At 39.0% G+C, this 15,281-nt stretch overlaps 1 protein-coding gene across 1 annotated transcript in view; it reads left to right on the top strand.

Moving 5' to 3' along the window:
• Window positions 1–438: 438 nt before the first annotated feature.
• The window catches only part of daam1a (dishevelled associated activator of morphogenesis 1a), a 95,209-nt gene continuing 80,366 nt past the window's right edge, over window positions 439–15,281 (top strand). The window contains exons 1-13 of the mRNA XM_070877897.1: window positions 439–540; window positions 5,122–5,216; window positions 5,717–6,050; window positions 7,892–8,002; window positions 8,296–8,399; window positions 8,481–8,547; window positions 8,644–8,761; window positions 9,225–9,363; window positions 9,494–9,552; window positions 10,167–10,354; window positions 10,634–10,960; window positions 11,330–11,437; window positions 14,278–14,307. Coding sequence (XP_070733998.1) covers window positions 439–540; window positions 5,122–5,216; window positions 5,717–6,050; window positions 7,892–8,002; window positions 8,296–8,399; window positions 8,481–8,547; window positions 8,644–8,761; window positions 9,225–9,363; window positions 9,494–9,552; window positions 10,167–10,354; window positions 10,634–10,960; window positions 11,330–11,437; window positions 14,278–14,307 — 1,782 coding nt within the window. The remainder of the gene's footprint in view (window positions 541–5,121; window positions 5,217–5,716; window positions 6,051–7,891; window positions 8,003–8,295; window positions 8,400–8,480; window positions 8,548–8,643; window positions 8,762–9,224; window positions 9,364–9,493; window positions 9,553–10,166; window positions 10,355–10,633; window positions 10,961–11,329; window positions 11,438–14,277; window positions 14,308–15,281) is intronic.

Genomic DNA, 15,281 nt, shown 5'->3' with positions numbered 1-15,281 from the left:
ATTGCTTCTTTGTTCTGAGCTGTGGTACAGTTCTACAATTGTTAGCAGTTCTCTGGTACGGAGTGGTCATTCCTCCTGGCAGTTTGTACAGTATATTGGCTGGCTATTAACTCAAGAGGGTATCATACCTGAGCCTGATCCTGTCCTCGCTGTACATTCAAACACACAGCAGCAGAGGAGACCGGATAGTACTCAGGAACAGCAACCCTGGCAGATGTTCTTATCATAGCCCAGGAGAGCTGTGGATCAGCTTTAACTCCCCCAGTTGAGATTAGGTAACTTGGCATCGATCAGGGATCAAAGCTGGAATCTTCTGGTCTGTATGACTTAGTACTACACTTGATGGTCTGTTTACCAGTAGGTAATTGGAAAAGTTCAATCCATTCCTGTTAATAAACCCTTCCATTTCTCTTCTAAAATATATTTGGTGTGTACGTGATGGTGATTTGTGAAAATTGCCTTTTTCAGGAGCAAGAAGAAAATAAAGGAGCCACAAGCTGGCCAGAGTTTTACATCGATCAACTAAATTCTATGGCAGCTGTGAGTGCTTGTTTTATCTTTTCTACATTTATAAACCAATTTGTTCATCAAGAGACACAATTCTGTCAGCACTTTTCTATAATGCATATTGTTATATAAAGAAGCTGTTAAAATACTTTAATGAATGGGGGAAAGCAGCTATTGCATTGCAACTCAAAATTTAAAACATAAGAAAAGCCTCTCTTAAATATTAATTCAAATTCCTAGAGCACTGTTGGTGAGTGTGGAATTCTGCACCTTCAGCTCTAGTCTGTTGTAGCTCGTTTTACATATGGTTCTGAACCAATAATTCCTTCCCAAGAGAATTCATATCTTACTTCAAATTCCTACTTATAGTTTTTAAATGCATTTCCTGAATGCCAGAAGGTCACACCATTTATGCAAGGGAACAGAAATTTATGTAACACAAATTGGTTAATGCAGTCCTTGCCCATAAATTGTAGGTCTTTCACACTGAGCAAAGTGAAATGTAGGCCTTTATCATCACTGCTCCATATGCTTTTATTTTGGATTAGCTTTGCTTAATTTTTTTCCTTTCTAATCAATTTTTTCCTCTCCTGAAAGTATTGAGGGTGGAGTTCCATGGAGACAGATAGTCCTCTGGTACTTTGCCCAAATGGTTATTCTCAAATGTATGAGCTTTGCCCATGGTGCCACTAGGCTATTCAACCACAGTGGAGTATTGCACCCAAGCTTGATCCGTCCTCACGTGATGTCTGCACATGCACCTCCAGGAGGGGCCACTGGATATCAAGCAAGGTGGGAATTTAGCCATGTCCTCCCAGCCCAGGGATGCCGAAGCTGATTATAGTACCTCTACTGCCACTCCAGCTGCATATCCGCTAACTCAGCATAGATCAAAGATTGAAACCAAAACCTTCCTGATCTGTACTATCCAGCTCCTCACTGGATAACCTAATTGAGGCTTTGTAGAATCCCAGTGTGATGTTCTTTATTATGTATTTCAGCTTGGGTTGAAACAGAGCTGCTGCTGTTTGTTCTGCATCAGAATAAATAGTGCACTGAAATAGAAATGGCGAGATTTGTACTGGAAATGTCCATTCTGATCAGATTACATTTGACTTCACTTGGTACAACTTTTAACAACCTTTCTATGTGCCTTAGGGTTGCTTCCTCCCTGCAGCACTACGAATGACAGCTGTCTGGTTTCATTGCCAACTGCTGAACTTGAATTTAATATGAGGTTTGATAGGGAGAAGGGAAAGTCACAAACCAAGGTGTTAAATTTAAATGAGGTAAACTTTGAAGGGATGATAAATGACTTTAACACAGTAAACGAGGATGAACTACAGACAAATTGTGGGAAATATTCAAGTATTTGGTACAATACAAAACTAGTACTTATCTCTAACAAGCAAAGGTCCACTTGTGTAGTTAAGCAACCATAGTCAAAAATTGAGGTAAAGAACCATATCAAGCTAAAAGAAAAGGCTCACACAAATGCATAGACAAGTGGAAATCCAGTAGACTGGGAGGGCTATAAAAAGCAACAAAGGAAAACAAAGAAAGTAATGAGGTGCAAAATGAGAGTGTGGAAAAAACTTGCAAGGGATATTAGAGCTGATATCAAAGATTTAAAAAATATATATATATTGAGAGGAAAAAGGCTAGAAATTCCGTTGCGCACCATTTGGGGCAATAACTTTTGAAATCTCCGAAAACTATCGCCAGGCACTAATCTTTTATTGCTCCCAGGAACTTCAGCATTAGCGATCCAAGAGTGAAGTGGAGTGCTAAATCAAGCGCTAACCACTTCTCTTGGGGTGCTAAAGTGTATAAGCGTGGCGGTAGTGGCAGAGCGCTGCAGAATATGCAGTGCAATGTTGCTGGTATCAGAGGCTCCTTCCCTCGCTTAAAGGGAAGGGTCAATGATGGTTTACAACATTCTTGTACTTAATTATGTGTCGAGGGAACTGCCATTACAGTGCCAATCACTCTGAGGGTGGAGGGCTTAGACATCGCACAGAAATGAGGCGTCAAAAGCTTTCAGCAGGCACGAGACTGGTGTGAAGAATAAAGTTTGGCCTATCTGAACACCACTGCCTTTAATTATCGCTCCCCAAGCGGCCAGCTGAGCTGATGACGCCTCCTCTTGCTATCATTGTTAATGCTCAGCGATATAGCAGGGGGCAGGAGCAAATTTCACACCTGGGGCAGTAACGGGGCACTGCGCACTTGATGACATCACGACCTACGAGGTGCTCGAGACCAAGGCAGTAAGTGTTAGTGCCAGCGCAAAACCGGCAGTGAAGTTCGTGGGCGTCGCTGAATTCACCGTGCCCTCAGTGCCTCATTACCGCCCTGCCCCCCCCCCCACCGCAAGCACTAACGGGAGGTGCAAAGCAGCCGAATTTCTTCCCGAAAGAGTGGTAAGGGGGAATTTGGCCTATTAAAGAGAGATACAAGTGAGACTATAATGACAATAAAGAAATGACATACTTGTTAAATTAATACTTTGTATCCACTTCACAGTGAAAGAAGAGGACCAAATACCAGCGATTTTAATTGCTCCACCATTGGCGGCTGTGCCTTCAGCCGCCAAGGCCTTAATCTTTGAAATTCCCTCCCTAAACCTCTCTGCCTCTCTTTCCTCCCTTAAGACGCCCCTTAAAACCTACCTCCAAAATCTGCCCTAATATCTCCTTATGTGGCTAGGTGTCACATTTTTTCGGATAACATTGCTGTGAAGCGCTTGGGATGTTAAGGCACTATGTAAATACAAGTTGTTATAAGAGAAACTAAAAATAAGTCAAGGGGAGGAGCTTTGTGGAATAATACAAGTTTAAAAAGAAAAGGATAATGGAGAAAATAATGGGACTTAAGATAAACAAATATCTGGGAACTGATGGTTTCCACCTCAAAGTAGTAAAATAAATAGGCGAGGAAATTGTAGATCTGTAGTGGTGATCCCCAGAGATCTGTTCTGGGGCCTCTGCTTTTCACTATATATTTATTCAGAACTTAGATGAAGTAATGGAGTGTTGTATATCCAAGTTTGCAGATGACACTAAGATAGGAGGCATAGTAAGTTGCATAGTTTGGAGCGGAAAGTTACAAAGGGACATGGACAGATCGAGGGAGTGGGCAGAACTATAGCAAATGAAGTTCAGTGTGGATGAAGTGTGGGGTCATCCACTTTGGATCTGAATATTTTCTTAATGGTGAAACAATAAGAGCTGTGGAGGAACAAATGGATTTTGTGTCCATGTAAACAAATGACTAAAAGCTACAAAAAGTAATCAAAAATACTAATGAAATGTTGGCCTTAATCTCAAAGGGGTTGAAATATAAAAGTGAGAATATGATGTTTCAGTTGTAAAGAATCTTGATCAGACGTCATCTGGAGTACTGTATTCACTTTTGGGCACCAAACCCTCAGGAAGGATGTAGTGATGTTGGAGGAAGTACAACGCAGATTCACTAGAATGGTGCCAGGGTGTAAACGGTTAAATTATGAGAGCAGGTTGCATAAACTTGGTTTGCATTCCCTTCTGTTTAGAAGGTTGAGGTGTGATCTAATTGAGGTGTTTAAAATGATAAAAGGATTTGATAGAGTAGATACAGAGAAACTATTTCCTTTGGTGGAGGAATCCAAAACAATGGAGCATAATTTTCAAATTAAAGCTCGGCCATTTAGGAGTGAAATCAGGAAGCACTTTTTCACACAAAGGTTAGTAGAAATCTGGAACTCTGTCTCAAAAAATTAGATGTTGGGTCAATTGAAATTTTCAAGAGTGAGATCGGTTAGGGTATCAAGGGATATAGAACAAAGGTGGGTAAATGGAGTAGAGGTACAGATCAGCCATGATCTAATTAAATAGAGGGGCAGGCTCAAGGGCTAACTGGCCTATTCCTGTTCCTATCTTCCAGAGAACAAATGCATTAGCACATTGGATATACTTATGCTGCACTGAATATTTTCTCCTAGAGTCACTAAACATCGATTTGATCGCCTCGCATGGATTTCTATTTATTGATGATGCCAATTAGCTTTAAATATGAATTTTCTCTTGACTGAACATTGATGAAGGTGACCTAATTACTTTGGTTTGATTTACTCTCTTCTCCGCATCCCCACACATCAAGAGGCTTTACATAAATAACCAAATGATGCTGGCATAAAAAAAATCAACTCTCCCATCACTGATATCTTGATAACTGAGTGTTTGTCTTAATCAGATGGTCATGTTTCAACTCCCAGATCTATTCATAAAGTCTAGCTAACACTATTTAGAATGAAATGGCTAGATTTAGGCCGGGTCATCTTAATGTCAATGGGAAGTTATGTGTTGAAGAAAATAGTGTTCTTTTCTGCATATCTTTCTCATGTTGGCCAGTCATAGTGGCCTTGATGGTTGTGGAAATTTGTACCACAGACTCTTATGGCTTCAATCCTAAAGATGGTCCATTGGCAGTGAAACTGGGAAGCTAATCCTAGTCATAAAATTATCCAGAAAACAATGTATAACCATGGTGTCAGCAGGTATGCTCATTTTCATCACAATTTTCACGTAATTATAAAATGAAGCATTAGTGAGCTGAACTTTATTTTCTTTTTAGAGAAAATCACTCTTGGCTTTGGAAAAAGAAGACGAGGAAGAAAGGAATAAAACCATCGAGAGTTTGAAGACCGCACTAAGAACACAACCAATGAGGCAAACTATCTTTGATCTTATATTTACGTGACTGTATATTAAAGAAAGGACTCGATGTTTTAATTTTATTAATCAATTACAATTCATTACTATAACTTTCTCTTGCAATTGATAAAATGCTGCTTTTGGTTTTTAAATTGCCCCGTTCATTTTATGTATTGACAGATCAGTATATGAAGTATAAAGCTTTTCCAAGATGACTTTTATTAGCTAGTTTGACTGAGATTAATGAGTGGGTATCATGATGACTGAAAAATACATTACACTGTTGTTAATTTTGGTTGAAACTCTCATGTCTTAAATTATCTGAAGATTTAGGTGTGATTTTCCCCTCGCCCCTCCCCAAAACACTAAATCAGTAGTTCCTGACACAGTATGTAAATAATTTTTTTGCCACCCATCCAGAAGGACAGAAGGCTGTTAAGTGTTTTATTTAAGTTGGATAGGATCAACTGGATTATTTCATTTGCTCTTTTTGAATATGATCTTTTATTTGGCAGGTTTGTTACCAGATTCATTGACTTGGATGGGCTAACATGCATTCTGAACTTTTTGACGAGTATGGACTACGAAACATCAGAATCTAGAATACATACCTCTCTAATAGGCTGTATTAAAGCACTAATGAACAACTCTCAGGGCAGGGCCCATGTTTTGGCTCATGTAGAGAGTATTAATGTAATAGCTCAAAGTCTTACAACAGAAAATATAAAGACTAAAGTAGCAGTCCTGGAAATTTTGGGTGCTGTATGTTTGGTGCCAGGCGGTCACAAGAAGGTATTGGAGGCAATGCTGCACTACCAGAAATATGCAAGTGAAAGAACACGTTTCCAGGTACAGTTTGTGCACGAGTTGTGAACTGCAAAATGAAAATGTGCAATTTTGTCAAATGGAATTAATTCATTTAAAAGTCTGAGTATGCATCCCTGCTAAAATGAGGCTGAGGAATGTACAAAAAAAAAATCATTTTCTTCCGACTTTCTGCGCCAAACTTTCCTGCCGAACTGCTTTTCAGTTTATTTTTTTAATATATTGTTAGCCAGTTATAGCATAGGTATGTTATCTCAATAGAATACAGATAGATCAGTACTTGATTAACGTAGCTCCTAACTGTTTCACCTCAAGGTCCCTTGTCTTTGAAAACATCAGTCCTTTTATTACTGTCTTGTATAGTTTCTCTGAATTAAAGTAATTTGTCAGCTTGCACTATCCACTTCATACATAATTTTTTTTTAAACTAAGTAACATCTCCTGTTTCTTTTAAAAAGAAAGTTAATTTAGTTTGTCTTCATAGTTCCACACTTAAGATACTGAAATCATTCTTGTTCCTTTGCTTTCTCATACATTATTGTACTCAGTGCTTCCAGCAAGGGCCATCTAATGTTTAGCTTTCCTTTTTAATTGCCATCTTTTACTACAGTTTGCTATGTTTTAAATTCTTTCCCACCAAACTTTGCTGGTCTGACCATTAAGCTTGCATTCAGTAGATTGTTTAGTAATTTTTATAAAATGTACAACGTAAATTCTGAACAGTAATTGCTTTGACGTTTAACACCTAAAGGTACTAAATGGGAAATACTTTCTACTATTGTACTAATATCTCAGAACCATTATGAAAAATGTCTTGTTGGAGGAAAGTATAACTTGCAACTACATTATCAAGAAGGCCAGATGTATCAGGTTGTATAGAGACCCTCATTTACATTCAATCACAGACTCAGTCAGTGAGCTATGTATGCAGAGACCAGGGGATTGAAAATCAGGGTCTCAAAGAGACCTGTTAATGCCCGTTTGTGACGGCCATTCCTAAAAACTGAATGGCCGCTGCTTTGGGGTCAACAGGCCGACCCGATCAAAATTCAGGTTGGGGATTTTTAGGCCTGGACCCCAACCTGCCCAAGTAGATGCACCGCCAAATTAACATCAAATAAGTACTTACCTATCCATTTTCAGCTCGATCCGGCAGTCCCCCATCATGCGGTGCCCCCGGCAGGTTTTTCTGCCGGTGCACTCTCTGAAGACTGTGCGTGGCCTGGCAGCACAGCCGCCCTTAAAGGGGAGGGCCCACTGCCGTGGCCGCAATGGAAGAATTTGTGCCAGTCAACTTGCCGATTGGCCGGCAAATTATTGGCCCCAGGTTCGGCTGGGCAACCTGGCACTCTCGGCTGCCAGGCCACTGGCCTGGCCGAAACCCTCCCTGGTGGCCCAGTGGCCAAAGTTTTTTAAAAAAATGATCAAATCTATCCCCTTTAACGGAGGTGAGAAAACGTGGTGACATGCACACGCTGTGATGTCACCACGTTGATTGACAGCGATGGACGGCCCCCAACCCATTTTCAGCCTGTCACCCTGGCTTTGAAGGCTCGCCCCATTATGATCCATTTCCTGTAGGGAAGTCCTGAAAATGGATCAACTCACCGCTCCAAGAGTTCCAGCAGTGAGTAGCAGTTTAAAAACTCCCAGGTGCGTCAGCTTTCTGGCCCACATGAATTTCGGCCCCCAGGCCTGTTAATGTTAGATTTGCTGATCCAAAGCTAACAGTTCTCTACCCCAATACCAAGTGCTGCTAGATACCTCTATTATATACAAGAAATGGTTGTTTCTTTTCAGTATTTTTGTGTATCCCATTGTTTCTTTCCTATTGAATTATTGTGTGGTACTTTTCTCTCCATCAGACACTAGTCAATGACTTGGACAGAAACACAGGAAGATACAAGGATGAAGTGAATCTCAAAACTGCCGTCATGTCTTTCATTAATGCTGTCCTAAGTCAAGGGTCAGGAGAGGTAGGAAATTCCATCTCAACTATTTTGGGGGGAGATGGGAGGATAAAATTAGTCAACACCAATCGTGCAAAACAGGCTGAGAGCAAATCAGCAACCTGTTTTACACCATGCCCGTTGCAAATTGATGGCCCACTTTATTGGGCGCGGTGTAAAATGATTGCTGTCTACCCGTTTCGCGCTACTGCTATTTACCAATTTCACCCCTTTATCTATAATGTAGGTTTTTAAAACCTTTAGCCCTAGAGAAAGGAATACCTGTACCTGTTACAGCGCTGTTTATTTTGTTTCAATAGGAAAGTCTTGATTTTAGAGTACATCTCCGATATGAATTTTTGATGTTAGGTATTCAACCTGTTATTGACAAATTACGTGAACATGAAAATTCAACTTTAGATAGGTGAGTGCACTTTATGTATTCAATTTTATTACAAAAATGTTTTTGGTGCCACTTTTTATACTAACTTCAATGATTTGTTAGGCATTTGGATTTCTTTGAAATGCTTAGAAATGAGGACGAAATGGAACTAGCAAAGAGATTTGATCTGGTAAGTAGATAAGTTATGTTTTGTGTCATTGCTGAATATGGAAACCAATATAAAGTATGTTCTGTTAACTCATGGCTGATGAACATGTTATTTCAGGTCCACATCGACACAAAAAGTGCCACCCAGGTGTTTGAATTGGTTAGGAAAAAAATCAGCTACACAGATGCATACCCGCACTTTATGTCAATTCTCCATCATTGTCTCCAAATGCCGTGTGAGTACTATACACTATTTTTGTTTAGCAAAATGTTGAAGAGTGAGTAAAATGAAAGGAAATATAAAACTTGATCTGAAATAATAGTTAAATTATTTAATTAGTGTGACTTATCATCTGAAATATCTTTGAATTCTGTTTCAAAACAATTAATGATATGGTTTACGCTACACATTAAATCTGCTTATATAAACTATTCAAAAGCAACAATACATAACTATGTTGCTTTTATTACTATAATGCTATTAGCTGTGAACCCTTTTACCAGCTAGTTATAATCATGCAGAAGCTCCAATGATGTGCATCATTCTGGTTTATGTTATGGATGTATTTTTCAATAGTACTCTTTTACACTGTCTTAATTACTGACCTTAAAATTTGCTTTGAATACTGTTTTAACTGGTTTGTGCATTCTGTTCATAATTTTGTTCGACTTTAATTGTTTCCTCTACTTTTTTTCCAGATAAGCGAAGTGGAAACACTGTACAATATTGGCTACTGCTGGACCGAATATTGCAGCAGATAGTTTTACAGAATGATAAAGGGCATGATCCTGATGTTACTCCTTTGGAAAATTTTAACGTGAAGAATGTTGTTAGAATGTGAGTCTGTTGCTCCTATAGTTTGCTTTGTCTTAGAATTATAGTATTAGATATTTTACTTTCCTATTCACATGATCTACTAAACCTTTATCATTGTGTCCTTTTTGTAATCAATGTTCAACATAAATAGGTTGGTTAATGAAAATGAAGTCAAACAATGGAAGGAACAAGCAGAAAAAATGCGAAAAGGTGCAATCATTATTTTATTCACTTAAGAAATTGTGTTTTTAACTGTTTTGCTCCGATATGTGTACCGTGCAGTAATCTGAATAGCTGTTCTTTAAATGTAATTATACCTCCCCCTTCAAATCATTTTCTGACCTCCCGAAAATGCTGACTGCTATTGAATTTGCTGTTTCATGGGCATCAGCACCCCTCCAATAGCTCATCAGAGTAGTAATCCTTCATGTGTGAACTTAGACTGTGCACCATGAAGGGCATCACAGCCAAGGGTTCAACAGCTAATAGCATTGCAGTAATAAACTTTATGCATCTTTCAGCAGGAGTCAGTGGATAGCAACCAGAAACAGGATCCCTGGCTTTTTTTCTCCTCCCTTCAGTAACTCAAGGATGCTGAGGATAAGTGTTGCACCTCTAGCAAACTGCAGAAATGCAGAGCAGGGCTTGAACCTGGGACCTTCTGTGTGGACATTTTTTTTTAGTAGGGTTAATAATTTTTTTTTAAGCAAACAAAGCCAAACATTATTTCAATAAAATCTAATTAACTGGAGCTAGTGTTTGTAAGTGAGCCTATACATTTTTTTTTGCTGATCAGGAATCTCAAAAGATTTCTTTGTTTACAGAGCACCATGAGCTACAGCAAAAACTAGAGAAAAAAGAGAGGGAGTGTGAAGCTAAGACACAGGAAAAGGAGGAGATGATGCAAACACTGAATAAAATGAAAGAAAAACTGGAAAAAGAGTCTCAGGAACACAAAGCTGCCAAGAAACAGACAGCCGATCTTATGGCCCAGATCCAGGATCTAAGCAATGCAAGTTCCTATGTGTAGTTAAGCATGTTTTATCGTTTCCTGTTAAATGTAATAAAGGTGCCATGTTGGGGCTTTCTTTGCAATAATTCAGCTAATTGCAGTACATGATTGAAAAACCATATACATTACTTTTGACCATAAGATGTTGAGAACATAAATATATTGGTACAGTCTGTTTTGCCTGCGACAATTTTCCAAGAAAGTATCTGGTATTGATCATGTTAAAACATGGACAGCTCATTGCCTAATGCTTTCTTTACAATTTTGTTTTAATTTTAGAGAGCAAGGTTTTCTGGAGTTCCTGGCGGTCCCCTTTCACCACCTGGAGCCCCTGGTGGTCCAATACCTCCTCCTGCACTTCCTTCAGTAGGCGTTTGTCCTCCTCCTCCTCCTCCTCCACCTCTTCCACCACCTCTTGGTGGATTGCTACCACCACCCCCACCCCCACTCCCACCCCCGGGTGGGCCCCCTCCACCTCCAGGTCTGCCGCTATTGGGTGGTGTACTACCTCCTCCTGGAGCCCCTTTGGGTCCAGGACTCAAGAAGAAAAATATTCCACAACCAGGAAATGCTTTAAAATCCTTCAACTGGTCTAAGTTACCAGAGGTGAGTTATACATGGTTAATGTTAAACGTAACAGCAAGATACCATTTTGGCTTAAATAATCTTGTGTCTAAAAAGAAATTAAGTAAAAATGTTTCATCTGCATTGATTGTTGAATTGACTTCAATTTTACTGATTGTTTTTGTGATTACAATTTCTAGTAATCTATCCTCCATTTTTAAGTAAGCCTTACAGTAGTAGGCTTACATTATGTGTGCGATTACATGATTCATATTCTATGGCAAATTACAAATGTTGCACTATAAGAAACAGCAACTTAATTCATTTGAGGTCTGTGTTTTATGACTTTGCACAATGCTAATCTGCATTTTGAACTGGTTACCAGTAAATATTTTGATGCTTTGATTATAGAACAAACTTGTGGAAACAATCTGGATAGAAATTGATGATTTGAATGTTTTCAAAGTACTTAACTTGGAAGACATAGAAAAGACATTCTCTGCTTACCAAAGGCAACAGGTAACCTAAATGAAGTTCCTGCTTCAACAAATGTGGAACAAACATAGGCATAAAAGACAGGACATAAAAACATGTGTCAATCAGATCAATTGTTGAGTTACTAAACCATTTATGGTCAAATGCACATTGTATTGTTTCTCAGCAGCAGATTGGATTACTGTATGTGAAATATGTAGAATTTGTATGTTTTAGCAATGAAACAATGCAGTTTCTTTGAATTCAATATATTTAGCAGTTATGGTAATGCCTTCATTGTAGTGATAGATACACTAGTTATCCAGCATATTTCCAATAGTTCTGCAGTATCCAAAGAAATGTAGTAGCATCTAATATCACCAACATGATGTAAAATTTGCTCAAATCAGAGAGACAGTCAGCAGATCAATATGCAATTTATTCTTGAGATACTGCAGCACAGAAGGCTAAGAGGGGATTCAATGGAGGTTTTAAAAAGTTGTGAAGGTTTTTGATTGTGTGCACACAGAAAGACTATATCCTCTGTATGCTGAGTCATTGATGAGAAATAATTAATCGAAGATCCTCACAAAGGGCCCAAATTTTCCCATGAGTTGCACCGTTTTTTTTGGTGTAACTTGATTTTTCTGGTGTATCTTTTAAGTTGCAAATATGGCCATGTACTTTGCGCCAGTGTAAGTGAGTTAGTTAGGTTTTATGTGAGGTCAGTTTTTTTTTTCAAAAGGGGACGTTCCCAGCCACTTGCACCATTTATGCCAATTTGGCCAGAAAAAAGTTGTACTAAACTAACTTAGGGCAGCGTATGTGTCCACTTTTGTCCGCACAGAAAGACCTTACTTACAGTTAAGGAATCGTGCAAGTAACTACATTTCAAGCACCACCAAGCACCAAACAACGCACAAAAAGTAATAAGCAATTAATTAACACACAAAATAGAAGGAACCCTGCACTTAAAGCACCAAGACCAAAGTAATAAGCAATCAATAAATAAAAAATTAAAAAATAGAAGGAACCCTGCACCTAAACAACATTTCAAGCACCACCAAGCACCAAACAAAGCACAAGCAATAATAACCATTTAATAAAAACTAAAGAACTGAAGTAAATAATTAAATTAGCAAATAAAGAACTGAAGTAAATCCTACCTTCAACTAAACTCAGCACGGCTGGCCATGCGGGAGTCCCTTGGCCTGGGATAGGGGAGGGAGAATGCGGCTGCCGCCTCACCGACTTTCAACCCTTTTCGGGCGGGAATTTTTTCTCTTTTTGCCCATTTTCTCTTTTTGCCCACTGACATCTTCAAAGAGCTTCACACACAAATTATTTGTAATACAACCAAAAAACTGCATGTTGCTGGTTATTTATTGATACACAGGATGGGATGTAGGTTAAGCACATGGCTGTCACTGTATATGTGCTGCTTTAACATGACAAGACCGCCACCCAACCAAACGAATGCAAAGCCAGCCCAGCATGGCAAGCAACATCGCTACACAACAAGCTATCCTCGGTCCAAACCACTGGACTGCAGCCAAAGACGACTAACCTCTTTCCCCGCCTCCCTCTCTCACCCCGATCAAAACTCAGTCGCACCAACCTGCTTCTTGCAGCCCTCAACGGCCAGCCTGTGCAGCAGGCCATTCGGCCTGGGGTAGGGACTGGATGCGTTCTGCAGGCATCATCATCACAATCATGGAACGGAGCTACTGCGCATGCGCGACCGCTCTACTGTGCACGCGTGTAGCTGCCGGCACTGTTTTTGGCGCAAGGCTGTAGCTCCGCCCCCCCCCCCCCCACTCCACGAAGAGCGCCGCGCCAGGACCCGGGACACACAGCAGAGCGGCCAGAATCGTGAGTAAGTTTTTCGGCGCCATTTCCAGTGCACAAAGTCGCCGCATGTCGGGGGAGTGCGCTGAAAATAGGGATTGGGGAAATTTGGGCCCTTAGAGTGAAGAGCGAGAGATTAGCAGAAAATTCTTTATGCTCCGAGTTGTTAAAGCACGAAGAGTAGTTATGGCAGAGACCATTGCACCTTTTAAGGGAAAAGTGAACAAACATTGAGAAATCTACAGGGCTATTCAGAGAGAGCAGGACAATGTGATTAGTTTTGGATTGCTCTACCAAAGACCCAGCACATATACAATGGGCCAAAAAGGCCTCCTTTGTACTAGACCCTCTGTGATTCTATTCATTTTCAATTTCGAGTGCATTATTTTCTTTTGCTTAAGATTTTAAAATCATTCTATGTGAATCGCCTATAAGCATTATAAATGTACTGGTATCGCAGAAATGTTGATATGGCTTTTTAAAATTGGCTCTGTGATTTGCATGCCATAGCTTGTTGCATTATAATATGAAGCATTACTGCTTGATTATCCAACATATTGAGACACTCTAACCCTTTCAGCAACATGGATATGTTTACAAGCTCCAATAAAACTTCACCACAATAGCATTAGTTTTCACAGTATTGGAGTGTTGCAAGTTTTAACCTTTTTCCGAGGATCATTGAAATTTCATATTCATTTTGATCTGTGAAAAGGCTGTATTTGGAATGTGTAGTTTAATAACTTCAACAATAACATTAATATCCAGGTTGTAATAAAACTTGCACTCATCCATAACTTTTACCATGCCTGAGCTTCCTTGTAATGGTGAAAGGGTTAACTTTTGCAGATGACATTCTTGCTTGATACTTGCACATCTCCAATCACGTTTTGTTTTGAAAATTATTTACCTACTTTATTGTGCTGTGTCTGTTGTTTTATTTTCCATTTTGCAACAATCGCTGAACTGCAGTTTTTTTTTATTGCTATTAACTGATGCTACCTGTTATCCTCCTTTTGCCTTTGGCCTGCATTTAGGACTTCTTTCTGAGCAATCATTCCAAGCAGGTAAGCATGTGCTTTTAATAAAGTGGAAGGAGTCTACTTGTAGTATAAATCGCAGCATGACCTTTATAATGGTGAAAATGCACATTGAAGTTAGTTTTGGTAATGAGCACATGTTTTGTTGAGTATGTTCAGCTGCACGTTTATATCATAACTGATATGTCAATTAATGCAACATTTTCTAACCCACTGAAAACATGTCAAAGGTATAAAAGAAATTGAATAATTTATTAACAAAATACAAATGATCATTGTTGCTATCATTGCAGCCTGGTTTTAAAATAATTTGGAAATACTTTTAGCTATCACCAAGGTAGATGAGGAAATAGATTGTTGTGCAAATTAATTTTATTTTATAAAAAAGTTATTGAGACAATAAAGGCTCAAGTATTTGTTTAATTAGGTAGGAATCTTGTAAGATTATTCTTTTAATGGTAATGATACACATCGTGATCTATAATAGTATTGGCAAATACTGCACAAAGTTGAAATAAAAAACTAGGTTAATTTAAATGTTAGTGATAATGAACTCCAAGTGCTTTGTATCTAAATTTTAAGGACATAAAATGTAGATGTTCCGTATTTTGATTCATGATCAGTTTATTGGTCATGCAGTACTTTTATTTACTAAAGTAAAGATCTAACCATTTTAAATTATGATTTTATGATTTCCTACTATATTGGAACCTATTATATGGGATAGGTTGTCCTGTGCAGAAAGGTGACATTTAACCACAGGTTTATACAGATCTCCTATAATTGTAAAGGAATTTGAACATGAGTAAAGTGTATATACAATAGGGAGTTTGCATGCATTAACGATCTATACGTGTGGATTCTACTGCATTTGCTCTTTACACCTTTTGGCCATTCTTCGTGTCTGAGCCTAGATAGTGCGACTTAACTCTGTGAAGCACCTCTGTGAAGGTTATCCCTATCCTCATCCAATGCCCACACTTTCACACTTTCCAGGAGTG

The sequence above is a fragment of the Pristiophorus japonicus genome, chromosome 4, assembly GCF_044704955.1.
Source record: "Pristiophorus japonicus isolate sPriJap1 chromosome 4, sPriJap1.hap1, whole genome shotgun sequence".
Lineage (NCBI taxonomy): Eukaryota > Metazoa > Chordata > Chondrichthyes > Pristiophoridae > Pristiophorus > Pristiophorus japonicus.
Note: the sequence above shows the minus strand (reverse complement) of the source record. Positions and strands in the feature narration are given on the sequence as shown.